This window comes from Branchiostoma belcheri, unplaced genomic scaffold (genome assembly GCF_001625305.1).
Source record: "Branchiostoma belcheri isolate BF01 breed outbred unplaced genomic scaffold, Haploidv18h27 scaffold419, whole genome shotgun sequence".
NCBI classification, from domain to species: domain Eukaryota; kingdom Metazoa; phylum Chordata; class Leptocardii; order Amphioxiformes; family Branchiostomatidae; genus Branchiostoma; species Branchiostoma belcheri.
In genome coordinates this window covers 43261-71177 of record NW_017804042.1, presented here as the reverse complement: position 1 = coordinate 71177, position 27917 = coordinate 43261, and the positions used below count along the sequence as shown (strand labels likewise).

At 40.4% G+C, this 27917-nt stretch overlaps 2 protein-coding genes across 2 annotated transcripts in view; one reads left to right on the top strand and one right to left on the bottom strand.

The window, feature by feature from the left end:
• Positions 1–7368: 7368 nt before the first annotated feature.
• Positions 7369–11376, bottom strand: LOC109477969 (tripartite motif-containing protein 2-like). Its single transcript, XM_019779423.1, has 3 exons — positions 11148–11376; positions 7910–8183; positions 7369–7846 (listed from the first exon to the last, which is right to left on the bottom strand). Exons 1-3 carry the CDS (start codon positions 11374–11376, stop codon positions 7369–7371), a joined length of 981 nt encoding a protein of 326 aa, XP_019634982.1.
• Positions 11377–13045: 1669 nt separating this feature from the next.
• Positions 13046–27917, top strand: part of LOC109477968 (multiple epidermal growth factor-like domains protein 10) — a 47163-nt gene continuing 32291 nt past the window's right edge. The window contains exons 1-9 of the mRNA XM_019779422.1: positions 13046–13340; positions 16922–17227; positions 17378–17632; positions 19378–19512; positions 19770–19907; positions 20099–20242; positions 22354–22494; positions 22630–22770; positions 27703–27843. Coding sequence (XP_019634981.1) covers positions 13250–13340; positions 16922–17227; positions 17378–17632; positions 19378–19512; positions 19770–19907; positions 20099–20242; positions 22354–22494; positions 22630–22770; positions 27703–27843 — 1492 coding nt within the window. The 5' untranslated portion in view covers positions 13046–13249. The remainder of the gene's footprint in view (positions 13341–16921; positions 17228–17377; positions 17633–19377; positions 19513–19769; positions 19908–20098; positions 20243–22353; positions 22495–22629; positions 22771–27702; positions 27844–27917) is intronic.

The window sequence follows — 27917 nt, the reverse complement described above, 5'->3', positions numbered from 1 at the left end:
GCTACGTAAGTTAAAACAACAAAGTTTAATAACAATCAATCTATTGGATCTACAGGATGTTATGTTGTGTACTCACCCTGCGATTTCATTTTGAATGTGATGGCCTTTTCTGTTTGATTTCCGTCGCGTACTTGACATGAAAATGCTCCAACCCGGAAATCACCAGCGGTATCCCAGATCCTCACACTCCTGCCTCTTGTCAAAGCAGTGGTGGTTCTTTGCGGTGGGAATCGTGTTCCCGATCCAGTGTTGACCTCTACACCGAACTGGTACCCTTTCTGGTTGATGGTACTACCCGTGTAGTAACAGTACAGCCAGGTGTCATCGGACTCATCAAAGAACTGGTACTTACTGACGATGGTGACGTCGACTACACCTGACAAGACATATGAAGTAATTCCATAAGTGATTACCTTAGATTAATTACAAGTTGCACCATTTTATCCCTCTAAGTAGATTTGAAAGTTTGCTTTGAAGTTTGAGGGAGAAAATATATTACAGTATACTGTCATGCGTTTTTACATAAAAAAGTAATCTGAAAAATGTTATCATAAAAATGTAAAATATTTTATAAATACTTTATCCATATATTTACCTTAAGAAGAATATGATGAATTTCCAACAGCTTAGTGATAGACAAACATATCTAAATATTTCAAGTTTCCAACAGCACAAAAGCATATGCAATCACAATAGTGACTATTCCTAACATGTAAACATTCCTAACAGCAAAACAACACAATAAAAAGACTCCCCCGGCTCGTCACTGAATGCCATCCATGCACTGAATACCATGAATTAAACACTTCTCCGTCCCCAAACACGAAATGGAATAAGGCACATGTTTGTCCATTACTGTGCACGCAGTAAGGGATAGAGAAAGCACCTATGGCGGCCAGAATCAACATGCTAAAATATACGTGTATTTACATTTTGTAGGTATAAGTAGCTGGGTAGGCTGGAATAGTGATGTAATTTGAATGCGCAATGATTTTACATTATCGTATTTGGGGACGTCCACACACTGTGCGTACGACTTTCAAATGAGAACTCTCAAAACACAACTCACCTGTTATTGATGGTGTAAGGCAGACCAGGACGAAGACAGCACACAGCCAGGGGACATGAGTTTCCCGCGCGGTCCCCATGCCAACACTGGTGCTCAAACTCTCGCCTTTATGGCGTGTTGAGTAGAGTAGTACAATCTAACGACGTCAAGCGGCACCTGTCCTGTTCCTGTCCTTTTGCCGAGTAAACGACTCTTAGATAAAGTCCTTGCTAAAGCGGTGACTTGTACGACTGTTAGATCAAGTACTTACAAAGTTGGAGACTTGTATGTAGCTACTTCCTTGTGCGTCATGACCGTGGGAAATGTCCTCAGGGTTAATTAAATGTTTATGTTTAGCCGGTGCAGCTGGCGTTACAATTGCATGCATTGCTGAATGCTTAAGGCGAGGCGTTCTTCTCACAGTAACCTACCTGGGGTATGTTTGCATGTCTGGAGGCGACCAAACCCACCAGATACTCATCATGGCAACAGGAAACCTTAAACTTAAAGCTAATATATATATCCTAGTAGTGACCGACTGCCACTTTGAAAATTAGAAATGTCCAAGCTCTAAGCAGAACCTTACCTGTTGGCCAGTGTTTGTCAAAAGCGTTCTGCATGAAGGTTTACTGGACATCTCGTTCCTTATTCCGCTGTTTACGTAAATATTATCATGTCCGTAGCACGTCCGTGCCTGTCACGAGGATTCAGCGTAGTGTTGACGGTGTTTGAAGGGGTGTTCCCCATTTAAATACCGTCAGCACTACGCTCTCCGCGCCGCCTTGGCGATGACGTAACCCGAAGTTCCAAAGAACTGATCCGTTTTGAATCTTCTTCCTTGTAGTTCGCCATGTATTTTGGAGCACAACGGGCCACAGAAAAACGTTTAAAAGCACCGATATAATGGTGCGCTCCGGGTGTTGGTGGATCGTATAACCTACAAGCCAGTAGATGGGGCAAATTATGTTATAACCTGTGCCTCTGGTGTTATCCGAGGTTAATGTGGTATTCGGGCGAATGCATAATTTTTACCTCCATGAAAAATGGAGGTCTTGTTTTTGGTTTGTCTGTCTGTCTGTCTGTGTGTGTATTTGTGTTTCCGCACATTTGTAGTCAGCATAACTTCAGAACGCCTTTATGGATTGTGATGATATTTGGTTTGTTGGTAAGTCTTAAGGTCGAGGTCAAATATTGGCCTCCTGCTGGATGACCTTGATACTGCAGCTACCTTTGTTCCCGTTTTTGTATCTTTTGTTTTGAACATGCTATGGTCTTGACTTTTGGGTGACAGATAGCTTATAATGTCAGGAATAAGTGGTGTGAGTTTGGTCCCCCTAGCATCTTGTTCTGGAACTGTAGGGCACTTTCTGGCGAAATGTTTAAAAGCCAATAAGTTCAGATAGGAAAAACGTATTTTCATCATTTTCGGTGTGTGGGTTACTGAAAAAGAGTTGTACATACTTAAATGCAGATTATGTAAATGAGGACCTAATTTGCATAATCAATGAGAAAATCCTATAATTACATTACTGTTTATATAATAGTACTTCTATACATGTAATCTATTTAATATGTGGCAGGCAAAACATCAATAGATACCAATAATGCAAATGATTACCTAATTTACATAATTAATGTGGAAATTCTGTGACTCTTTATTGGTGAATGATGGGACTTTTTATACCTTGTGACATGTGTAAGTTACTTTTAGCTTTAAAAAGGTTGATACCACTATGCACATATTATGTTAATGCGGAGGTCATTTACATAATCAATGAGGACATGTTGAAATGAAGTATGACAAAGTAGAGGAATTCTACAATATAAAAATATTGTCATTTGAATTTACATTAAGTAGATTATGCTAATTATGACCTTATTTCTATTGTCAATGAGACAAATAAAAAACATTTACAAAGACTTTATATTTCATGGAGGTATGAAATCTCTTGTTCATCTTGTTTTCACAACACTTGTGAATTTACTATGCGTAAAGTTTGTCTAATATCGTTGGAAGTTTAAGAAAGATTAACTATTATATATACAGTGTATACTGATAGTGATCGATATAGAATTACATGGCTAAAGAAAGAAACAAGCTTGAAAGGAAAGAATAATAAGAAGTCGAAATTTCATTTTACAAGCAGTTGTTGGAATGAGGTATTGTAAGTCTCTAGCAAGTCGCCATGTCGTATCTTCACCATCATTTCCCTACTGGTAATAAGCCACCTCACAGGGAACGGGGTGTGTGGTGAAGGTGAGAGATCAATTCAGGGCATGCAATACCAATAGGTTCTACTGCGGAATTCTATACAAATAAACCCCCCAAAAGGTGTCAAAAACTCACCTCTGGGATACAAAGTTCATGACAACTAACCTTGACAGAATAGTCCACCTCCTGAATTGTCCACAAGCCAGATTCTACCATTTTTAATACAGCTCTTTAAACTTTAAATGGCCACAAACAGACGGAAACATGACCTTTCACCTCTAATCTCCAGAAACCAACCTGATCACACCAATTGGGACTACTTTCCCAAGTGGTCCACAAAATTTTCTAATTCAAAGTTTTTGGGCCAACATCAGTGAGTATGAAGCCTTGTCTATCCCATCCACAAAAAACAAAAGGACACCAAATTTTCCAAGAAAAATGAAATTTTATTGCTCTCTCTATATATACCCGGTACTATATTCCACCCTACACGCATGCGCCAATAGAAATCCATGCCCTCAAGCACCCTAAAACAAAACGATATCCCGTGACCAGCACGTCCAGAGAATGGAAGATTTTGATTGCACGTTTAGGGCCTTAGAGAACTGTGCATCAAACTGCATATAAAATATGTAAGAGTTACCTTACTGCAAGTCGGCATTAAATGGATTAAGCGACGGTCACAACTCGCCGTGCGTGCTTTTTGTACGTACGTTTTTGTCGTGGCTACGTCTGCTACGTTTTTTCTGCAAACGTAGGGTGGCCGGCCGAGGGAGTACGTCACTCGCACGGTTGCGCAAGGTGTACGTACGTGGTCTGCACGACACGCCTGGCCGTCAGCGGTTGCGTGCATCGTACGTTGCGCAAGTGGTAAGTGAGTTGTACGTGCTTACAACGCACGATCTCTGTGCGATTGCTACGTTGCCGCGTACAGGCCGTACCTACACGTGCGGCGTACGCACGGTTTCCTTACTCACTCGCACGTTGTAAGTGCGTGCACCTCCTGTTAACTTCATCATCACTAGCCGCCCTGGTGTCTTCCGCGGCCCGTTTCTTTGGGTCTTGTCTGGTAGTCTTCTTCTGAGCCTTCCTGGGCATCTTGGAGACGAGTTGGCAGTTGCCCGTCAAGTTGTCTTTATATACTGTAGAGATCAGGTGCGTTGCACGTGCGTTGCACGTGCGGAGCACCTGGTATGGTGCACGTGTGTTCTGCGTGGTCATTGAGCAGGTCAACTGGGAAGTGAGGAGTAAGCACGGATGACGCAAGCACCGTGCGTGGCACGCACGTGCTTCGTGCGCTGTCCGTACAGCAATTGCACGTGAGAATAGTGAAGTTAGACTCACGGAGTCCGTACGTTGCACGCTCATAGGCTGTACGGGGCACGCGCGTCGCACGTACTCGCACGCACGGGTGGTAAATCCGCAGACCGCACGTAGAAAAAGTATTACATGCACTTAAAGTTCTACGGCGTGTCTGCGTGCTCCCAAATCCGTAGGATTCCGTACGGAGGTGGTACTCACCACGCACGGATGCCGTACGATTGCCCACGTTTTTGCACGTAGACAGCACGCAGAAGCACGTACGGCGAGTTGTGACCGTCGCTTTAAATAGATGCATCGTCAAGGCTACCACAGAAAGTGGATTAAGTTGCATTAACATGTATGGCTCTAAATGTATTAATCGTTGTAATCGTGATGCATTTATAAGATAAATTAAAAAGTGCACAGTGCAAGGGTTATGATTTTCGTTTTTTAATGAATGTTAATCTGTGATGGTAAAATCGTCGTAAAATTTAGTCCATGTAGCGTTACGCAAAGTTAAAGTGTTCACCAAAAATCTTTCCGTCCTCTAACCCTCGTCAGGTTGAAATGATCCGAACACTGAGTTATCTGGATGTGTGACGTCATGGGAGGGTAAATATGAAATCTGTTTTGGCGCCATCATAAGCCGCCATGGTCATAGGACCTTGAGAAAGGTCGGAGGACTTACCAGAAGCCTGTTCGTAATCAGCACATTACTGCTGTGTTAGGTTCCAGCGAATTTGCTGTCATTGATAAAATTTTATGCAGGTGTTATGATTTATTATCTTCAAAATACATTAGAAGGAACACAATCTTATATAAAAAAAAGCTTTTATACTTGATCGTGACAATGTTCAAAGAAACTATTATTATGTCAGAACCATCTTAAACTAAAATGTTATCTTAGACCTTTTGTCACATTTTTAGTGACAGTCCCATGTTTCATACAAACTTTTGTTACCATTTCGCAAATTTCTATATGTTTGAATGTAACAATGTTACCAACTGTAAGAAAAGGACACAATAACAAAACTGAACAAGAAGCCAAAGGCGACAATTCTCCGTGAAGTATTATATATTGCAACAAAAAGAAGTAGCCATTGGCGACAATTCTCTGTGAAGTGTGATAAATCGAACAAAGAAAAATTGTTTAAACGCGCGTCGGCTCAGTCATCTTAAGACGCAACAACCAATCAGAGATGCGAAATGCCGACACGTGACGCGGGATTTTCATACAGTCTAAACAACGGAGAAGGGCGCGCGATGCCCGAAATATTTTTGCGTCAATATTCAGCGCCGTGTTTCAAGAGATTAATACCGGGAAACAATTTCTTTTCTTGTTTTGAACGCATTAACATGCATTTACGCTAATCTAGTATGATTCAGGGTTACTTTTTTTTTACCTGCCATGTCCAGATTATCTAAAGATGTGTGTATTGTGTGTACAATCTACAGAAAGAGAAATGTACATCAGGTCCGATCATCCGATTTTCACGTTTCGGTTTTTTGGACTCGGTTCATGAACGTATTTTGGTTTGGCTCCTGGAATGTGCTCCCGGGACTGTCTACAGGGAACACTCGCACATTCGCGGTGTATCAGGACAGCGCGACTGGTAGGCATTAGCGCAGTCCCTGCAATTAGTAACAGTTGCACATCAATCCGGCCGAAAGCATGATTGTGTAACACAGGCTACTTCTTCCTATACCGGCTCATACTACAAGACGCCTTTACAACTAGCAAATCATAAAATTACCCGATCTACTAGTATGTGCGGTTTACCAGCCCCAGACCACATCCGACCACGAGGCAGAACACATTGATGGGTTGCTCAAAAATATTGTCCATGCTTACAAAGAGCTGCTCCACTAACACTATGGAGCGGCCCAACCCAAAAATATTGGCCATGTATACACAGAAGCGGCCAGCATGCTCGTTGCTAGGACGACCGGCCAGTTGCTACGTGACTAAATACACGCCGCCACTAGGTCGCCACAGCCGACCAGTTCGAAATCGATAGGATTACGTCATCGGTATTTACATTTCGTAATGCTGACCACTGACCACCCCACATTTCCACCCCCATCAGCCTGACCGCGACTTACAACTACCGGTCTCATAAACGGACGAAAACATTTCAGCGACATGGGGATGTTTCGAAAATAAGCATTTACTCCAATATCAAAACAGCTACGGTAAAAATAAAAAGACGTGCATCATCCCGAACATAATGCGACACCACATGCGAAATTACACAGAAATGCGACGTACGGAAGAATGCGTTTTGGCTGCGAACATCTTCCAAAAAACTTGGCATCTCTTAACCATGGGCAAAAACATCTGGAACCACTTATAAAAACCACCCCGTATCTGCATGAACTTTTACCCCCCCCCCCACTGCTATTCCAAAACAACGCGTTTTTCTGGACCATTCCAATTCGCCTCGTAATTGTAGGGGTGCGTCTGCAATATTACATTGACCGCGAAAGCAGCAAAGGCAAAAATACACATTCGTGCATCAACACGGGCATGCCCGCAGACGGCGTATAAAATTGCGTGCCGATTACACAAAGAGAACCCAGTGTTTTGACTGCGAACACGAAAAATCAGCCGATCACAACACTCCGTCCGGAGGTCCTGACCTCCTTCACGGAGTAATAACAGGCCATGTCAAAGGTTTAAGTAGAACTAGAAACTATTAGTTTTAAAAGTCATTCCATTTACTCTTGAGCAATTTTGAGTTGAACGAAATGAAACATTAAACACTAAGAATGAATTATACAATATAGTTACCGATCTTACAGCAATTTAATAGTTTGTCAAAATGGTCACTTTCTTTTTTGAGGCCTCAGCCAGGACTAACTGTCCGTCTGCACCAAGGGCAATGCTCAGAGGGTCAATATCAGTAGCGATGTGCCGGATAAATGTCCCGCGGCTTGTGAACAGCTCAATCCGCCTGTTTCCGGAGTCAGCCACGATGATGTGACGAGAACTGTCCGTACAGATGTCAAGGGGGAGGCTCAACTGACCGTCGTTGGTTCCCTTCCCTGCAAACTTGAACAAGAACTGTCCATTGTCGCGATACACGTAGATGTAGGCAGTGGAGGAGTCCGCCACTAGGATAGAGTCCTCGCTGTCCACTGTGATGCCTGTCGGGTACATCAAACCTTGCCGCCACCCAAAACGTCGCTCGAGCATTCCGTTCAACATGAAAACCTTTACCATCCCGCGATGCTTGTCCGTCTCTGTCACAATGGCGCGATTGGACAATCTGTTTAGGGCAAGTCTACGAGGTTCCGAGATGGGAGGAATTGCAAAACCGGTTTTAAAACGTCCACCGCAATCATACTGCGCGACATAGTGGGTCAGTTTATTTCCACCCACAATCCAAACGTCGTTGTTGGCGAGGGTACCAAAAGAAACATCGTGGGGGAAAATGGGAATCGTCTTTTCATGTCGTTCTTCAATTTTTATTATATCTGTTAAGAAATTCACGGTAATGATACCCTCTGTGTCATAGACGCTGACTCTACGGCCTCTAAACATAACGACAATCTTCCCACTTGTAGACACAGTGACTTTGCGTGGATGCCCCTCGACATCAAAGGATTTTGTAGCCTTGACTGGTTTGAAGAGAATAGAAAGATCGATTAATTGGTAAATCACTGCAATCTTTATTAGAAGCCTGGACGTTCCGGTTTTGTAGGGTTGGCTCGTTCTGATGTTTTTGGGTGAATAGAGCACCTCAAAATGCAATAAATGGGTGTCAGCTATCCAAGACATAAAACACTTTTATTATTGTTTGTTCTTGGTACTGCATGCAGCAGAATTTCCGGGATATGGATCTCATGATCTCGTCACGAATTTATTCCGACGTCAAAAGCACTATGTCATTAGTAAAAGAGATAAGAAACAACCAACTTTTTTTAAACAACTAAGAACTGTTTATATTCCTTTAATTACGATGCTAAAGTTAATTGTGAAAATATGTCATAAGCTCCTGTTGAGACTTTGCACTTCCCTAAATGAGTTTAAAGGGTTTAAGGTAAACAGCTAAAAGCATTCTGAGAAATAGCAATCATGAGCAATCATGCCATGACTGTGATAGACTATTAACATACTACAGTATAACAACTTTACATAGGCGATATGATAGTCTTACCTCTAGTGATTTCTGTCTGTATTGTGGTTGTTGACATGCGATTCTTAGAGCCGGAGTTTGACGAAGCCTTTGGTAAAAAAAGGGATAGACACTGTGTCTGTAACAGTAGTCTCACTGTACAGGCTCACTTTAAATTATTTATTAATATAGATATATAGATATATAGATAGATTAATATAGATGAAGATAATAATTATATCAAATGAGCAAAGTTATTTACAATTAGCAAAGTCATGTGCGTACCTCGTCGATTTCGGTTGTACTTGAATCTGCCGTTGTCCCAGACTTTGGAACATCAAATAAAGTTCTCCAAAGCCATGTAGTAGTTGACTGAGTGATATCTTGCCCTGAATGTGACTATAAGAAACGATATCCAAAATCGCAGACGTCACTATTATGTCTACATACAGACTTTACACGCTGGATATGGGCATATGAACAACATCGATTTCTTAGTACCGTAATCTTCCGTTTCGGAAAGTGCTTTGCTGTTTTCAACATAACAGAATGAATGCAAAATAGCAGCCACCGAAAGTCGTCAAAAAATAAAGTTGCCATTTGTAAGAAAACTGTTGAATCAATCTACAAACATGATAGAAAATATTTAGGGAAGTCCGTTTGCAACTATCGATGTTGTAACAATGATTTTGTAGTGTGTTGCTGGTGCAATAAGTAGGAACAGATGCAGAGAGATTTTCTGTATTCACTTAGAAAGAAGCCCAGATGATGACAAAAGAGCAGAGTTTCCAAAAGATTCCAACAGAGTCATCTAATTTTCAATTAGTTTATATTAATATATTGGATGCGCTTTTTTTAAAGACATATGACTAGTCTATGTTATGTTAAAGCGGAAGCAAGGACTACATTGGTAAACTTACTGCGTAATTATCCACGTCAGGAGGAATTACCCCCGTCACCAGCAACAGTCCAACGACGATCAAGGTGGCGACAAAGATGGCGGTTGCCACAACTTTGATATGCCGAAGCCAGCAGACCAACATGGTTGCTAAATAGATTTACCTCGCAACGTTACACTTGGTATATCATTTTACATGCATGTATCCAGTTATGTTTTCTGCCGCAATACATGTAGGTCATTATAAGCTTTCTACTTGTAGAATAAACAGAAATACAACAATAAAGGATTTGGTCTCCTTTTGTCTAGAAATACTAGTAAGTGAAAACTACCCAGTATTATGACAGGAAAAGGGGCATGAAATACGTGCATTTGCTATAAAACTACATATATTAGGGAAGTATAGTTTACCTCTATGTTCTTCATGTTGTGAAGTGCTTTTCATGGGCTCGGTTGTTTTGGATGGATCTAGAACATGTGTGGCGGAATCCGAACCTCTCTCTTCTTTTACATTTTGTCTACCCGCTACCGATGTGTTGTCGATGTAGGTATAGTAGTGATCTGTTGGGTCTTGCGAAATATCATGGTTGTCCTTGGATTGAGTTGACTCTCCATCTTGTAAAGTGTCTTCATGGATGCTGTTGGACCTTCTTTTTGACGTTTCTGTAGAACATAAACGCTTGAAATTGCATCATGGCGCAATGTATTTTCGACAAAAATGTTTTATCAGAACTAGAGTCTCGTGACCTCATACCTTTAACTAAATGGTGTTAACCTTTCCAATAACGTATTCTAAAGGGTTTGTTTTTGGTATTCAAATTAGGTCGTCATTTGCATAAGTTATACCAAATAATGATATTCTCCACCAAAACAACATGTTGTCCAAAGTATCAAATCGCATATTAGCCAAAAGGTTATTGTACAATTATTCAATTAATAAAAAATCATTCTTTGGGCTCATTATGTACACCTGTGTTGTCGTCATTTACCACTACTTAATTATACATTTTTATAGAGCAAGGAATGGACAGGTTATTAAAGCGAAAACAATTTTCAAAGATAAAAATATGAATAAAAAATAAGACACAGTCAAGAAAAGTTTAACGCTAATATGTCAGTTTCTATTGTTTGAGTACAGACAAATCATTTCTTAAAGGATCTTCAAAGCGCCTGGACATGTCGGTGTGATCTTCACTCAACGATGCCTCCTTTTCATTCTGACCCGGGCCACTGGCACTTTCACAGTGGGTGATTTCGAAGTGGTAAGAAACAAGGTATGGCTCGATGTTGCCATCGTCTGTTCCATCTACTAAATAGAAAATCAATATCTATTTGGGTGCAGTATGTAAACTGTTAGTTGTATTTCCTAAAAACTCTCACGCTATTGAATGTATATATTGAATTAATTGTATTTGGCAAGCTCGCTGCAACACTGAGGCCAAATTCCAACTCATGAAATAACCCAGTATGTGATTTAAGTGTATGCATTGCATATTACCACATTTTTTTGTAAAATAATACAATGGCAATCTGAACTTTTTCAATAAAATTATACATTTTAAATCTCACCTTTCAAGAAAGAAGCACCATGATACCCTGGCTCCTGTTGAGACGACGCGATCTCCCCGGGATGTTCTGCATCCAGATTCCCCAGGTGATAAGCAGTGAGATATGGCTCGATGAAGCCGTCCCCATATTCATCTGTCTGTGTGGAGCAGTGAGAATTCTCCGTTTCTTCCACGCTATCGTCTGGGACGTGAGTGTCTTCACCATTAGACGAGCCTTCTACTACAGACATCGTGGCAGATTTGCGACCTCTTACTACGACGTTTTGTTGTTTAATCTGCGGTTTCTACTTTTTAGAAGATGTAATGCTAACCTTCTACCCCCCTTCTCTGCTTTATACCAGTCAAAACAACGTATCACTTTAGAATGCTCTAAAGTTAAAGCTTTTCGCCCCAATATATTGAATAGTCTACTGTTCTATTTAATGGTAGCTGATATATGAACATATATAACACTGAAAGCAGGCCAATTGCATTCACAAATCTTATATAAGTATATGAATTGCGTCTAGACGCATGAAGCATGATGTTATTGTCTGCAATGTAAAATTGGATATAGATTATTTTTGCGAATTGCAAATACTACGTTTATTCAACAAGAGAGACGTATTTAGATGGACCGAAAATGGGTTAGGATCTAGCCATTGTATCTTGAAATTAGGCTGACTCATCATCTTAACATCTACGACAAGTACACTTTTTAAACTGTAAAATCATTTTTACTTTGTTGTGTAGAAATATGGCCTTTCTGAGCAAAATTTGGACGAAATATTAAAAAAAAAGTTCCAAAAATATGTCGTGGGTGTACAATTACAAAATTCCTTTTCTGATAGAGAGTACAGTTCGGGTGCGGCATCTGTATATTTTGATGCCCACAGCATAAAAGCAGGTGTTTGACCCATAAGTGAGGGGCATTCTTTTCCCCTGACGTGACACATTAGCTGGAGCTTGGCGCAAGCTTAGTCACCGTCAACAGAACCCGTTCTACTGTTCAACCATGAAGACAGTCTTGTCCCGTTGAAAGACTGTTTACTGTCAACAGAGCCAAGCTGGTGGTTATGTATCAACACGTCAGCATGATGTGGACTATGTGTGAACTCTGGGGTGGGGGTGGGGGCAAACTTTGACCACATTTTCTGAACTCTCAGTTTAGTACATATTAGACACATTAAATATTTTGTAGCTAGACCGTTCACCAGTTAGAAGCCAATTACGGGGCCAACACACGGCTTAAAGATAATACTTAACAAAGGTACCGACCTGTCTAAGGTGTTGAAAGCTAGCCCCACACGTCAACAGACTAAATGTTAATCGTCCTACTCTCCTACGCACAATGGTTTTCTATGTAAGTGTACGGAGGTCTCAGTTTGTCTGTGTGTTTGCTTGTGCCTCCTTAGTTATTTTCTGATGCTAGGCACGTCGGACTTAAAGGTTCCACAAATAGTTCTGTATGGGAATCACTGGGAATAATGCATTGACAGAATCAGTGAGAAATTTACAAAAACTCTAAATATTTCACGAAGGTATGAGATCGACGATTTCTTGTTATCTGGTTTCCTCTTCGAAAAAAAAACAAGTCGGCCACAGGTGTTTGATGATGCGATTCACAAAGTCTGGCCTAAAAAAACTGCCAACACCACTTGTTCTGCCTAATCCCAGTGAAAGGCACGGGTATGCTCGTGTCAACAGCGGGACGAGGAACAAAATAACTTGTAAACATTCATGCAGAACGCGAGGCAAACCCGGGCTTACTTTGGAAATTAATTTAGCTTAAATGTAAAATTCTGCTTGGACATTTCTGATTTTCATGTAGCAGTGGGTCACACCTAGGCTGTATAAACGGTCGATTTTCAGGTTACTTGGTGCAATGGTGTATATTTGGTAGGCACTGGGGCGTAAACATGCCCCTGGTAGGTTACCAATGAGAAGAACTGACAAACATAAACAATGACCTTTCCCGTGACGACACAGGGAAGTAGCTTCGAGTAAGAGTCGTTTCCTCGGCACCTGAAGAGCGACAGGGACGGTTACCGCTCGTATTCACTCAAATGTACTATTTCGCGACATATCTGCACGTAAAGACGTGAATTGGGGACCAAAAGTAGCATGAAGACCGCCCGGGAAGTCCCGGTGGGCTACGAGCGCCACGGGCTGACGGTTGTCTTCCTTCTGGTCTGCCTTACACCAACTATAACAGGTGAGTGTGGTTTTAGTTTCCTTGTTGATCGCTCAGTGTATAGGCGCCCAAAACAAGTATCGCAAAAAACATTCCCTATTCAAATTAAGTTGTTATCCAAGCCTACTCAGCTAGCTATACGTATCCTATCATTCCTACATTGTAGGTAAGATATGTACAGGTTCATGCAATTTATATATAGTAGATAGGAAATGTTTTAGGTTTTCAGAATTCAATGCAGATCTCTGACAGTGCTATTGGCTGTGACGCAGATAGCTGGTTTCTAGTAGCTAATACAGGTGCTCTCTTTCTCTCAGTCTCTCTCAGTCTCTCTCAGTCTCTCTCTCTCTCTCTCTGTCCCTAGTTCCTTTCTATATGTTTTCGATCGACCTCGAGGCGTGCTGGAGACGAAGCATAACCTCTTGTTCGATAGTAAGCAAAACACGGCTTCCCTGTTGCTCTTTTTTAGAACTTTGTAACTAATATAGTTAAGTCTTATTTCCCATGCCAACGGCTACATCTATGTAGCGAACCTCCCTCATCTAACACTGTATGGCACCGCTTTGGCTTCTGTTCCTTCTGTTATATACTAAGCGTCCATATATAACCTACAACTTGTCAGATGATACTTCCATTCGTAATGCAACAAGAAAACTCTACACCAAAGCTAAGTCTTAAGGCCGTAAATTCAGCAATTCTGCAACAGAGGTGAACCGCACCCTTTTATGTCCCATTGTTCATCTATCTGTTGTTCGCAGCTGTGGTTTAGACAGTGTTGGTGTGCTGCAACGTTTTTAGGTAGCATACCATGACGCTCTCAAAATGCTAATGAACCAGCCTAGGTGGTGTAGCAAGTCTGTTAGCATTACGTATCGACACCTTCGACGACAGGTGGCGCAAACTCTCCAATCCATTTGTCACGCAAGCAACTTCTCGCATCGAGAAGCAGCACTGTGTACACCGTTTGCGATTCAGATGTGTTTATTCGAAGCCTGTACTGGCCGCACTTTTTACCTTCGCCAAGAAGGTTATGTTTTCAGTATCGTTTGTCTGTGTGTGTGTGTGTGTGTGTGTGTGTGTGTGTGTGTGTGTGTGGTTTAGCAAGATAACTCGAGAAGCAGTGGATGGATTGGAATGAAACTTGGTAGGTAAGTAGGTCTTCATGAGGCCTAGAAATGACTAGATTTTGGCTACCTGGCGGTTTTTCTAAGTACTGCAGCTAAACTTCCGGTTTTGATATCTCATGTTTATTATTGTTTATTGTCAGTTTGCACATAAAAAGTAACAGTATAAAATGAAATTATATACAAGCAAATATATGCTGGAGAGCCCAAGAAACCTGAAGGTTTGTCTAGTGGACTCTCACAAATCCTATTAATTTTACGATCTCCCTCTTATTTACATACATTTATTACATTTACATTTAACTTGCAATGTATTAAGGGACAAGCAAACAAATTAACTCAAAATAGGTACAAGATAATATAAAGTTAACACGGCGAATCAAATATCTAAACAATAAAGTAAGACAATCAAGAACAAATCATATTGAACAAAAACAATAAATTTCCATTAGTCAAATCATAAGTTGTTATGAGTAAGAACAACATAAGAAACCAATATTAACACAAAGAAAATATCATAGCATAAGAAAACAAGGAAAACAAAAGCAAATCAGGAAGTGGTAGTTGGCTTCTCTATCAGGTCAGTTTATAAATGTCTTTTGAAAGTTGGAAGGGATTGACAATTTTGCTGTGAGTGACTTAAACTGTTCCAAATTAAGGGGCCTCTAAACATTATCGTGAACTGTTTCATATTTGACTTTGTCAGGATTGGCCTTAAATCATTTTGCTTTCTAGTACTGTAACTGTGGATATCTGAGTTGTATTTAAATATGTCCTGAAATTGAACTGGTAATTGTGAACTTTTATGTAAAACTCTATGGACAAAAATTGCTGTTTGGAGTTTATTAATGTCATACACTGTTAAAATTTTCAAGTTGTAAAATAGAACCGCAGAGTTAGCAAAAAATGGAACATTAGACGCGATCCTAACAAAGCGCTTCTGCAGCTGATGCAGCGGACGGATTGAAGTAGTGTACGTACTAGCCCAGACTATATTACAGTATGTTAAGTAGGGATAAATCAAAGTATAGTACAGAGTGATAAATATTTTACGTGATAGGCAACTTGCAACTTTTCTTATTATACCAATATTCTTATAGATTTGTTTACAAATAAGGTCAATATGGAACTTCCATGTGAGTTTCTCATCAATAAGGACTCCTAGAAATCGTGTGTTACATACCTGTTTGATTAGTTTATTGTCTATGTATATCATAGCCCTTTCTTTGTCGTATTTCTTATTTCTACCTGTGAAGATAATGAAGTTCGTTTTATCTATGTTAAGAGACAGCTAATTTGACTTAAACCATTCGTTTAGTTTACACAGCTCTTCATTAACGGTTGTTATTAGTGTATGAAAATTATTGTGAGAAAAGAAAAGATTAGTATCATCGGCAAATAATAGAGCGAAGAGTTTGACTGATACCAGGGCAAGGTCGTTAACATAAATTAAGAACAAAAGAGGACCGAGTATAGATCCTTGTGGGACTCCGCATGTTACTGATTTCAGGGATGAAGTGAAGTTATTACTCGAAACATACTGCATTCTATCGGACAAATAATCTTTTAACCATTGAAGGGCTGTACCTTTAAAGCCGTAGGAGTTTAGTTTGCTAAGTAATATGTTATGGTCCACGGTATCGAAAGCTTTCGATAAATCGAGAAAAATACCAATACTGAATTGGTATTGATGGAATGTTCTAGACATGCTAGGCTTATTTACAAAATCAATGATTAAAATTGTATAATTCGTCACCCGCAAGGGTTAACATCATATGGCGAAGGTATGAGATCGTGGAACTCTTGTTAAACCTTTGTATGTAATTTGTCTACGTGTATTTGTACATTTGTTATTGTTCCTTTTTTATATGGTCTGAAACAAAGAATAAAAAAAAGCTGCAGAAATTCTAAGGTAATAATCTTGACTAGAAGTTACATGCTATTGTGCGCATTATAAATTATGTTTATTGTGCATGCATACCCCTGGTCCAAAAATTAAAGAATTTAGATATCTTATTCAGAACCGTGCCTATCTAGTTCCATGCCCTAATAGTTTAGGGTTTAGATCAGGCACGGTTCTGGATCGGATGGCATCTGCGCATTATTTGCCCGAGGCACGTTTTCTGGACAGTTCTAGACAAAGAACTAATGTTAACTCCTATATTTTATATGTAAGTAATCTATTACGTTGTTTTGTTCTTTTCTACCATCTCCTTGTAGTTATGAGTTAGAATTTTGGATAGAAATATCTTTTAATCTGTAGTGGTTGAAAATGTCAGGGATTGTTAAGGATACCATTTGTAAAAAAAAAGGCAGGATGGCTAAGATACCAGAATGCTTCTCTCGCTCAGTTTCTTTTTTTCAATGCATGCATATATGTCTATATTTTAAAAGAAAATTTTCGAAAAAAGGACAACTAAAATGAGAAAATAGAATACATTCTAAACTGTTTAATAAACACTTTATATGTTTCTTCAGGTGTAGTAGACGTCACCATCGTCAGTAAGTACCAGTTCTTTGATGAGTCCGATGACACCTGGCTGTACTGTTACTACACGGGTAGTCTCATCAACCAGAATGGGTACCAGTTCGGTGTAGAGGTTGATACTGGCTCAGGAACGGGATTTGCAGGATGGAGAAGCACTTTAAAATTAACAGGACGTTATAGTGTTAGGATATGGGCTGAAGGTGGTAACACCCGGGTCGGGGCATTCTCCTGTCACGTAAACACCCCAGACAGCAGTCAAACAGAAAAGTCTGTCACCTTTAAAATGAAATCACAGGGTGAGTACACAACTTTTTACTGAATATATCTGCATGTCTTTACATCACCCAGAAAAAGTGTACACGATTTGAATCATTCTTTATTTATTTATTATCTCAAATCGACCATCTCGCTTTTCATCAATGATTATACCTTACATAATCTTTCAGCCGATGTCTGGCCTGTGGCCTTCACAGTAACCGCCAGCCTAGGAGACCCCGTGATGCTACAGATGGTGCAGAGGTCCAATAGGACCGGTATCATTGTGTGGAGGAAGGGCGGAGTCGGGGGGACTGTCCTAACCGGACAGAACGGACTCAGCCTGACCATAGCCAGTGTCCAGTCTTCAGATGAGGGGATCTATGAGTGCTACTATCAGGGGGACACTGATAGAAAACAGGGCATCATGAGGCTCATTGTCAGAGGTAATGTAACATGTTTTATCATTTAAATGTTCACGTGAGTTCAAGGCCATACGCTAGAACTTATCAAATGCTAGAACTGTTGTCATTGTATTCCATTTATACGTGTTGATTCGTGTCCACATTCTCACAGAAATGTCGAAAAGTTAAACAGTTCTCTAACTTGATAATTTGACATACCTGGATTGTCTTAATCGGCTCATCATCATCATATCTTGTCGGCCCACTGCTCCAGCCAGTCCAGAGCTTCCTGGTTTGCATCGTACAGGTCTCGTTTGGTGACAGATTTTTAAATTTTTTTAAATTTTTTTTTCAAACTTTATTATTCACATACGATACATAAAATAGTTAACATACAACGGTACATAATAATACATAAAAAGTGTTTGTGTGTGTGTGTGTGTGTGTGTGTGTGTGTGTGTGAACACGATAACTCAGGAAGACTAAAATGGATTGTCCTGATATTTAGTAGGTGGATAGGTCTTCATGAGACGTGAAACTGATTAGATTTTGGGGCCCCTAGCGTCTTGTTATGGTACTGCAGCTGAACTTCCGGTTTTGATATCTCGTGATCTAGACATGCTAGGGTAACTAAATTTGGATGGTAGGTAGCTCTTGTGCTGGGGAAGAAGTGACGTGAATTTAGACCCCCTAGCTGCTTGCTCTGGAACTGAAGGGGCCTTGAAAAATGTTTAAAGTCGGATAACTCAAGAACCGATTGATGGATCGTCGTGATGTTTGGCATGTAGGTAGCTGATGTGATGCTTAACATAATAATATTACAATTATGCAAATATCAATGTAATTTGTATGATTAATGAGGAAAATCTATAAATCAGCTGCATTCCATGATAGGACTATTCAAGCTTGTGTCATGTACATGTAATTAAGAACGGCAGAAATACAGGCAGATATCAATTATGCAAATGAGGACTTAATTTGCAGAATTATTGAGAAAATGTTATAATTACATAGTGGTAACTGCCTGGAATTTCATACTTGGGATATTTGAAATCCATGTCAAGGTGAACATAATTAAACCTAACTTTTATAAAGAACTTTTTTTAATTTATAAAGAAATGCTATAATGGCATTCTTTGATAAGATAAGACTGTCTTCTGGTGTAGAATATGATCAACAGATATGATTGATGCAATATATGGTCCTATTTGCACAATCAGGGGGATTAATCTATAATTTATTAGTTATAAATTATGGCTAACATCATTTGGCAAAGGTATTAGATCGTGGAACTCTAGTTTAGTCTGTTTCTGAAATTTGTGAAGTTTGGTTTGTAATGTTTGATGAAACATGTGTAAATACAATATTGAGCGATAAGACTACAGTGTGCAAGTGCATTGTCATGGTGAGGGTTGTCAATTATACCGTAAATAATCATCTTCTCGTCTACAATTAGGTCTTGCTTGGTACATCTTTTTCACCAGTAACAGAACGTTTCCCAATTTTTTTAGCTTCTATACAATAAACTAAAAGTGTCAGAGAAGTCAAAGTATTTTGCTACCTTCGTGCCTTTATCTATGCCTTAGTTCACTCACTCACAAGACACGTATACTTTGGTACCAAAAACATTGACTTTTATGGTATCTGGTATTTATATCGTAGCTGTACTGTCGGTCTCAGAAGACTATTACTTTAAGCGCAAAAATCGGATTGTACAGTTTTTTTAATCAAATTCAATATCCACAATTACTTTAATGTAATAATTGTTCTTTTTTGCCCTCACTCAGGTTGTGCTAAGAACAAGTGGGGCCCTCCCTCCTGTACCGCTGACTGTCCAGTGTGCTACAACGGCGGTGTGTGTGACGACAACACGGGGGAATGTGTCTGTCCTCCGGGGTTCCATGGACACAACTGTGAAAGCGGTAAGTGTTACATTTGACATTACGTCTTCAATTAATAACACGCTTTATGTTAAGGAACGATTTTTGGCCCGTTCGTGTCACATAAGATTCAAAGTTGCTCAAAATGGCTTTAAAAGGTTATTGAAGAATGGCTCAAAAAGGTTTTGAAGTATAGATTCTGACATTAGCTCATGGTTTGAAGATATCAAATGGCAATAACGGATGATGTGTACCACAGACAAAATTTTCTACAGCAATGCTCCTTTATATACTTTAAGCATGTGTGAATGGCAAGATCGGTACAAGCTGCACGAGAGAGTGTGACGGTGGAGACTGTACCGGTCAGCTGCTGTGTGTGATGGACCCGTACGGCTGTTCCTGCGCTCCTGGACTCATGGGCATAGAGTGTGATACTGGTGAGACTACATAGTAACTCATTTCAAGCTGTGATGATTGATATATTAAGTTTTAATATTTGTCTAATAAGCATGCTTGGGTGTCCGAAAATGTGATTGTTGTCTAGCTTTTTTACTCATGTTTGTCCGAATGAAGTTGGACCTATTATAACACTGTACGTTATTAATGAACGTCCAATTCCCATCTTTAGAGTGTCCAGACGGCTTGTACGGAGCTGGCTGCACCCAAACCTGTCACTGTGCAGCCGGGCCAACAGCCTGTAACAAGACGACTGGATTCTGTACCGGGGGGTGTCTGGCATTATGGACTGGCGACTCCTGTCAGATCCTTAGAGGTACTGATGAAATTAACATTAACGATGTTAGGGTATAACATACACGTGCATAAGGAACTTGGTTGAATAAACGTTTGGAGTTTCATTTTGCAAAGACGAGATTGTTTTTTTTTTTATTTTTTTTGTGCTCAGCCTGGATTTAGAATGTCGCAATTTTTCTTCTTTAGCGACTGTATCATACGAGGATCTCTTTACCAAGGAGGAAGGTCACTTTTTCGGTGATTCGTCGGACCACATAACAGCGTACGACAACATAGACACAGAAGAGTGTGCCCGCCGCTGTCTGCAAGGTATCGGCAGCTATGATGGCGTCAACCCGACATGTCTGTCCTTCAACCATCGCCCCGCCGGATCGCCAGAGGGCGGCAGTGCACGGTGTTGGCTCAGTAGTTCTGACAAGGACACGGCGGCATCTCCTGGTCCCGAGTGGGACAGTTGGTCTTACCGAAATTACTACCAGAGGAAACGTAAGTATGTTAATCAAACTTCAGGTAACATTATTGCCTCAATATACGGATTCAGAACTTTTATCATCGGTGCATTTATCTCCGTGTTTAGTAAAGTATCCGTACTGGGCTCAAGGACAACACTGATAGGAAATAACTAAGGTCAAAGGTCCTAAGAAATATTATGCTAGTTCCTGACAATTTTTCTGCTACATGCATGTTTTTTTTGGGGGGGGAGCCAGTATGGAAAATGCATAAACAGTATCAGGGAGAAAATCACGCGTGTGAGATATTCAATACCATAGGCCCTTATTCTCCATTATTTCCAGACATCCTGGCACCCCGAGATTGTACCGACGCGTTCGCACTCGGGATTCGGCACAGTCTTGTTTACACCATCGGCCACCCACAACCATTCCAAGCCTACTGTGACATGGACACTGATGGCGGTGGGTGGACGGTCATACAGCGGCGACAGGACGGGTCTGTGCCGTTTGACAAGACTTGGACTGAGTACGAGCAGGGATTCGGCATCACTAGTGGAGAATACTGGCTGGGATTGGGGAACATCCACAGTCTGACAACACAGAAACAAAACGAGCTGTACGTGTACTTGGAAGACTGGGAAATGAACAGCCGGTTTGCGCGGTACAGCACGTTTTCTGTGGGAAACACCAGCAGTAAGTTTACGGCAACGATCAGTGGGTACAGCGGGGATGCAACTGATAGTTTGGACCCGTCCATTCAAAATGGACGTCACAGCATCAACAACAGACGATTTTCTACAACAGACCAAGATAACGACGGTATTAGTACCGACTGTGCGGGTACATATGGACAAGGAGGCTGGTGGTACACTCCGAGCTGTGGTTATTCCATATTGAACGGACAGTATCTGACAGGCTGCTCAGTACCTGCTCCACCCTCCTGTCCCACTGCAGATGGAATTATCTGGTACACTTGGTTGGGTTACGAATATTCCTTGAAGAAAACAGTCATGATGATCAGACCAGCTGATTTTTCCGGTAGGCATTTAAGTCATAACTAAACACTTCTCATCCTCAATTTTCCTTTATACATGAAAGGGTAAAAATAAATCAAAAGAATGCTGTTGTTAACAACGAGTATTATAACAGTGCCATTGTCTGCCACACTACTTTGCTCTACAGCATCATCGTTTAGACCATGTGAGAATGGGGGAACCCTGACATCTGGACCGGAGGATTCCGGACTGTTCATCTGTGCATGTCCTGCAGGGTCGAATGGCACGTTTTGTGATCAGGGTAATGAAATGCTACATGTTTAAATACAATATACATATGCGTGCAACATTCATTATGTGAATAAGTTGAACGAAAGTTTTTCTTATCGTAAACGTGATAATTAGGCCACATTGCACCTGTGCCTGTACGATGTGTACTGGGTATACGTAAGCCAAGGTTTGCAGGACACCGACTGTTGTCATGATTAACGACAAAATATCCCGTGCAGTAGCTACCGGTTTTTCCAATTATAACTTAAGCAGTGCAGAGCGTTGTAGTCGTAAAAGTTGATTGTTGAGAGACACAGCATGGTTCAGACTGAGGTACATATTATGACTATGAGACAAAGAAGAATATTAGGTATTTGTGTGTGACGTTGAAAGCCTGTCTTTTCCCGCTTTAGCCTGCCCCTCTGGTGAGTTTGGACCCGACTGTACCGGTACCTGTCACTGTGCGGGCGGAGATTCCGTGTGTGACATCCGGACTGGTGTCTGCTCTAGTGGAGGGTGTGAGGCCGGGTGGAAGGGAAGCAATTGTCAAACAGGTGATTACGTTATTTTGTCACATTGTTTTCTGGCAGCTAGTAAATGAAGAGAGACAAGGCTTGAGTTAAAACTTTTTCAATCTTTGGATAATATTATTTAACAGGTTAATAAAATGAGTTGTTACTTTTTAACAGTGTGCTTACCTGGAGAGTTTGGGCCCGACTGTACCGGCACCTGTCGCTGTGCGGGCGGAGATTCCGTGTGTGACATCCAGACTGGAGTCTGCTCTAGTGGAGGGTGTGAGGCCGGGTGGAATGGGAGCAACTGTCAGACAGGTAATTGTAACCCCTTATTGTATCATGGTGCATTCGTCCACATACACATAAAAACAAGCATTGTATAGTTATTCTACAAGTCTGACATTTTCCGTATAATTTTTTTTTGCCGGAGGCCGCAAGGCTTCCGGCTTACCAAGAGTGCTTGGTGAATGCATATGGTACTTCGCTTGGTACGGCGACGGAAGTTACGCAATTCCCAACCGCAAGTTGCGCAATTCCCACAATGCCAATGTGATGCCATGCTATGCCATGACTCGGTGGATGGGTTGGGAAGTCTTGCACGGTTCCCAACTGAGAAACCGTTTATACCCTATGCCATGGCAATACGTCTGACAAAGGTTACATTCACAATATGATTTCACGTTAAAATGTCGCTCACGCGAGTCATAAACTGGCAAAAAACACGCACTGTTCGTCTGTCCATATATCATGTTAAATGAACCGGCAACTTGTACCGCCTATCCTCGCTAGGAAACATAACCATAATTAGTATGTGTGTTTGTGCGTAAATGCGGGTCTCGGATATATCCGGGATAACAGTACATGTCTTGTGTGCGGGTCCAGGATATATTCGGGATTGGGGTATTTCTCCGGCGAAAATAGCCGCGTTGCCGAACACGGAAGTGATTCCGCGCCGCTAGCGGCCGGAAGGGGTCAGGGGTCAAATTGCATTACGTAACCACTACGTACGTCATTTCCCGGTTAGATTTTCTCCGGCTGTCGCCGCCGAGAGCTTCCTTTTTACCTCCATGACCTTAATACTGCAGCAGAACTTCCGGTTTTTGTATCTTTTGTCCTGAACATGCTATGGTCTTGACTTTATTTCGGTAACAGATAGCTTTTCCTGTCAGGAATATTAGCGTGGGTTTCCTCCCCCTGGCAGCTTGTTCTAAAACTGCAGGGCACTTTCCGGCGATTAAATGTTTTTTTTTTCAGATCTTTATTAGGTATAACTCAATACAACGTATAACAACACATGGCATAATGTCAAGAGAGTACCGAACGTACATCGAGCATAGTAAGGCTTAAGTCCTAAACCATTAGTCTCACAGATAAAATACATCATGCTGGGAGCTTACTAAGGATTATCACTTTTACAATCAGTATTGTTAGAAATGAACATACAGTACATAGAACACTACAAACTAATATTATGTACGTCTTGTTTCAAGGTGGTAGATATATGTAACACGTTTTCTAAGTAATTCTGGATTATCTTTATATCTGAGCAATGATAGATAAATGGCATATTTTGCCAGAGTCACATAGAATTTCTTTCCAAAGAGTACAGAGGTTAAGTAACAGCTATGTTGATGTCTAGTTCAGAGAGAAGGTGTTTAATTTTTTCCCAATAATCCTCCAACCGTATGCATTAAAAAACATGTGTATATAATTTTCATCTTGGGTACATATATCACATTTGGGGCTATATGTGGTCCCCAAATTATTCAATATTTTCGACCTGTGAAGTAAAAATCTGCAAGGTAAAATTTTATGTAGTAATTTGAAGTTAAATTCTTTCAATCTGTTCTCTTTTAAATTTGAAGTTTGTGCTTTCCATATTTTTCCCCAATTCATTTGACCCCCCCCCCTCAGAACTCGCGAACGGTATGTCGTATGACCACCAAATTTTTAGAGGATTGTGAACTAGTGAAAATTTATCATATCTAGAATTTTTATGTCGTTATGACGTAATATGACGTAATTATGACGTCGTTAATGTGATTTTATTGGCCCAAATCGTCTAGTTTTTTCCCTGAAAACTAAATTTGATGACGTCATTGGCCAAAATCCAAGATGGCGGACCATATCATTAGAACAGGTATATACAGGTTATTTTCATTAAAATTCCATCAATACTTCCATTCCTTTTTCCAAAAAAGGTTTAAATGAAGGTCTTTAGTATGTTTAAAATGTATTTTAGGCTTTATCATGAAAAAAACCCAACTATTTATGAACATTCAAGATTGATGATCCAAGATGGCAGACATCTTAAATATGCATGACGTCATTTTATGACGTCATCAAATTAGCATAAAGTATGCCTATTTAATCATAAAATTTACATTAAATTATCTAGGATGTTATTAATATTAGAAACCATGAGTAACTTGACATAAAACCCGTAAAATTCTGTTGTTGAAACAAACACTAAAAAATTTAGCAAAAAATGCCTGCCAGAAACCCGGATTTTTTTAGCCAAGGTTTCTACTACTAAGTTAAATAAGAGAGCTGAAAGGGGACATCCTTGTCGAGTGCCCCGTTTCAGCTGAAAGAAGGCTGACTTCCAGCCGTACTTTGTTAAACAACATTCAATTTCAGTGTACATCATCTTAAAAAAGGAAAATAAATGGGGCCCAAATCCAAATTTCTCTAAGGTTTTTAGTTTAAAATTCCAGTTGACGTTGTCAAACGCCTTCTAAATCGAAATCTAAACAGATTACTGCACCTGGTAATTTGTAGAAATCACATTAGTAAATAACGTCTTGTGTTACTCGAACATTTTGTCCGATAAACCGAGATTTGAGGTAAGCTGTTTGGTCATGGGAAATAATTGATGGTAGAACTCCTTGCATCCTTTTTGCAAGGACAGCAGCTAACAGCGTGTAATCCGTGTTCAAAAGACTAATAGGTCTTCCAATTTTTTTAAGTTCTTTTCTATCTCCTTTCTTGAAGATTAGTTTAAGTATTGCCCTTTTTTGCGAAGTAGACATAATTCCCGTTTCAATAGCTTCATTCAGGGCAACATAAAGAAAATCAACTAAACTATCCCAAAACGTCCGATAGAACTCGGCAGGCAGTACATCCGGTCCTGGGGATTTATTTGCTTTCATATTTTTCAAAACTCCAATTTATTATTTTTTTCAGGGGTTGCTCCAACATTAACTTTTGATCTTCAGACAGCGTGGATTCTAGGAACAATTCAATCTCTTGGTTGGAGACTGGATTGTCATTAGCGTACAATTGTTCCTAAAAAGATTTTTCAAGCTGTAGAATTTTTTCTTGATCTGTTTCGTCGATGTCACCATCGGTCAATTTAGTAATGTTATTGTTGGCTGCTTGCCATCTTTCCATGTTGAGTAAATAAGAGATTGATTTCTCTCCAGGTTCGACACATGTTGCTCGTACTCTGATTTGTGCACCCCTGGCTTTTTGTTGGTATATCTTTTCAACTTCTAGTTTAATATTTGGGTAATCGTTAAGAATCATTTCATCTAAAGTTTCATCAATTTTTTTAAATCCAAATCTCTTAACTTTTTTCTAAATAAATGAGATCAACTTTCATTAAGGCAGCTTTTTGTTGACAATAGCAGATCGAGACAATAGCAGATCGTTCCCACAACAGCAGTTTTGAAATTTTAATATTTTCGTATTCGGATGTAACTTTTCTTATGCATTTTTTAATACCGTCCACATAATCCTGATCGGATAAGTATGTGGTATTTAAACGCCAGACACCTGGTCCACGTTTTTGTTCATTAAGCAGTATTTTTAGAAAAATTGACTTATGATCGGACTTTATGGACGGTCTAATGTCACACTTTTAAACAAATTCTATTAAAGATTTATGGATGAGCCAGAAATCAATTCTGGTAGAAACTGGGTCCGGATTTCTCCTTCTCCAGGTAAATTGTTTTGTATGGGGGTGGCATTCCCGCCATATGTCGACAAGAAACAAATTTTGTTTAAAGCTAATCAAGGAATTCCCACCTGTAGGTGTTTTCAGTGGACGCTTTGATCGCCTGCCCAAGTCATTTTATTAAAATCATTAAAGTCCCCACCTGCTATCAGATTACTGATGCCGTTGTCAGTAATCCAATCGCAGAGATCGTTGACAAAAAGAGCTCTTTCGGTACGATCATTTGGGGCATACACATTTAAAAGGGAACGATCCTGCAATTTAACAATCAATTTTCTACCATCATGTCCTTTTACAACATCGACAACATGAACATCAAGTCCCTTTCTAAATAATACTGAGACTCCTCTGCTATGAGCACTACCAAAATCATGAAACTGTAAACCGCTCCAGTCCTGATCAAGTTCACATTTCTTATCGGCTGTATAATAAGTCTCTTGTAAGGAGTAAATGTCTGCTTTTTGCTGAATTAACCATTCATTCATGTGTGTCGCTTATGTCTATCACGTAAACCACTGACATTTAAGGAAAGAAGGCTAAGTGTTGAGGCCATGAAAATAAGGATAACTTACGGTAGCAAGAGTCTCAACATTTAGAAAGTTTGTTCATACTCCCGATCTGTCGCTGTCAAACGAGGCGTCGGAGTGACTTACAAGGTCACAGTCTCCAGAAGTACTCCGCGAACGTCCAGCCGCTAGAAGTCCGTCTATGCGTCGGCCAAGGTCTCGGCTTTCGTTGGTTGTCTCGTCGGGAGGTTGTCTCGTTTACTGTTGTAAGCAGGATTCTTCACAGAACTTCTTGTTGCCATGGTAGTAGTTTCAGTGGTTCGTTGGTTTCTTTTCATATTTCTGCGTGACTTCTGTGCGACGAAGTCAGTGATCTGACTCTGTTTTCCTCAGTCTTGTCTCTTTTTCGCAGCCAAATCGATGTCGTCAGCATGATCAGGAGGGCTGGGGGTAAGTTGGACGTAAGCTGTGTTGATCAGGTTCTGGATTTCTCCACCATCTTCTAATTTGCATAATCAATGTGAAAATTCTGTGAATCCTTATTGATGAATGATGGGAATTTTATACCTCGTAACATGTGTGTTACTTAAAGGTTTGCACCGCTGTGCATATGTTATGTTAATGTAGAGGTATTTGCATAATCAATGAGGACAAAACAAGCCCTTGTTTCATGGAGGTACGAGATCTTGGAACTCTTGTTGTTTTTAGTGTCTTTTTGGCGATAAATGTCAGCATTTTGGCCTCCGGCCAGCTTTTTTTCAGAAGCTTTCTTGTTTTCTCTAGCATGCATAGTCGGACGGTTTGGACCAGGCTGTACCGGCACCTGTCGCTGTGCAAACGAACCTTTCATGTGTGACATCCGAACTGGAGTCTGCTCTAATGGAGTGTGTGAGGCTGGATGGAAGGGGAGCAACTGTCAGACAGGTGATCACATTAACCCTCAACAGTACACCTTCCCGGACTGATTAATCTGTACACCTGGGGTCCGCGCGGACCCC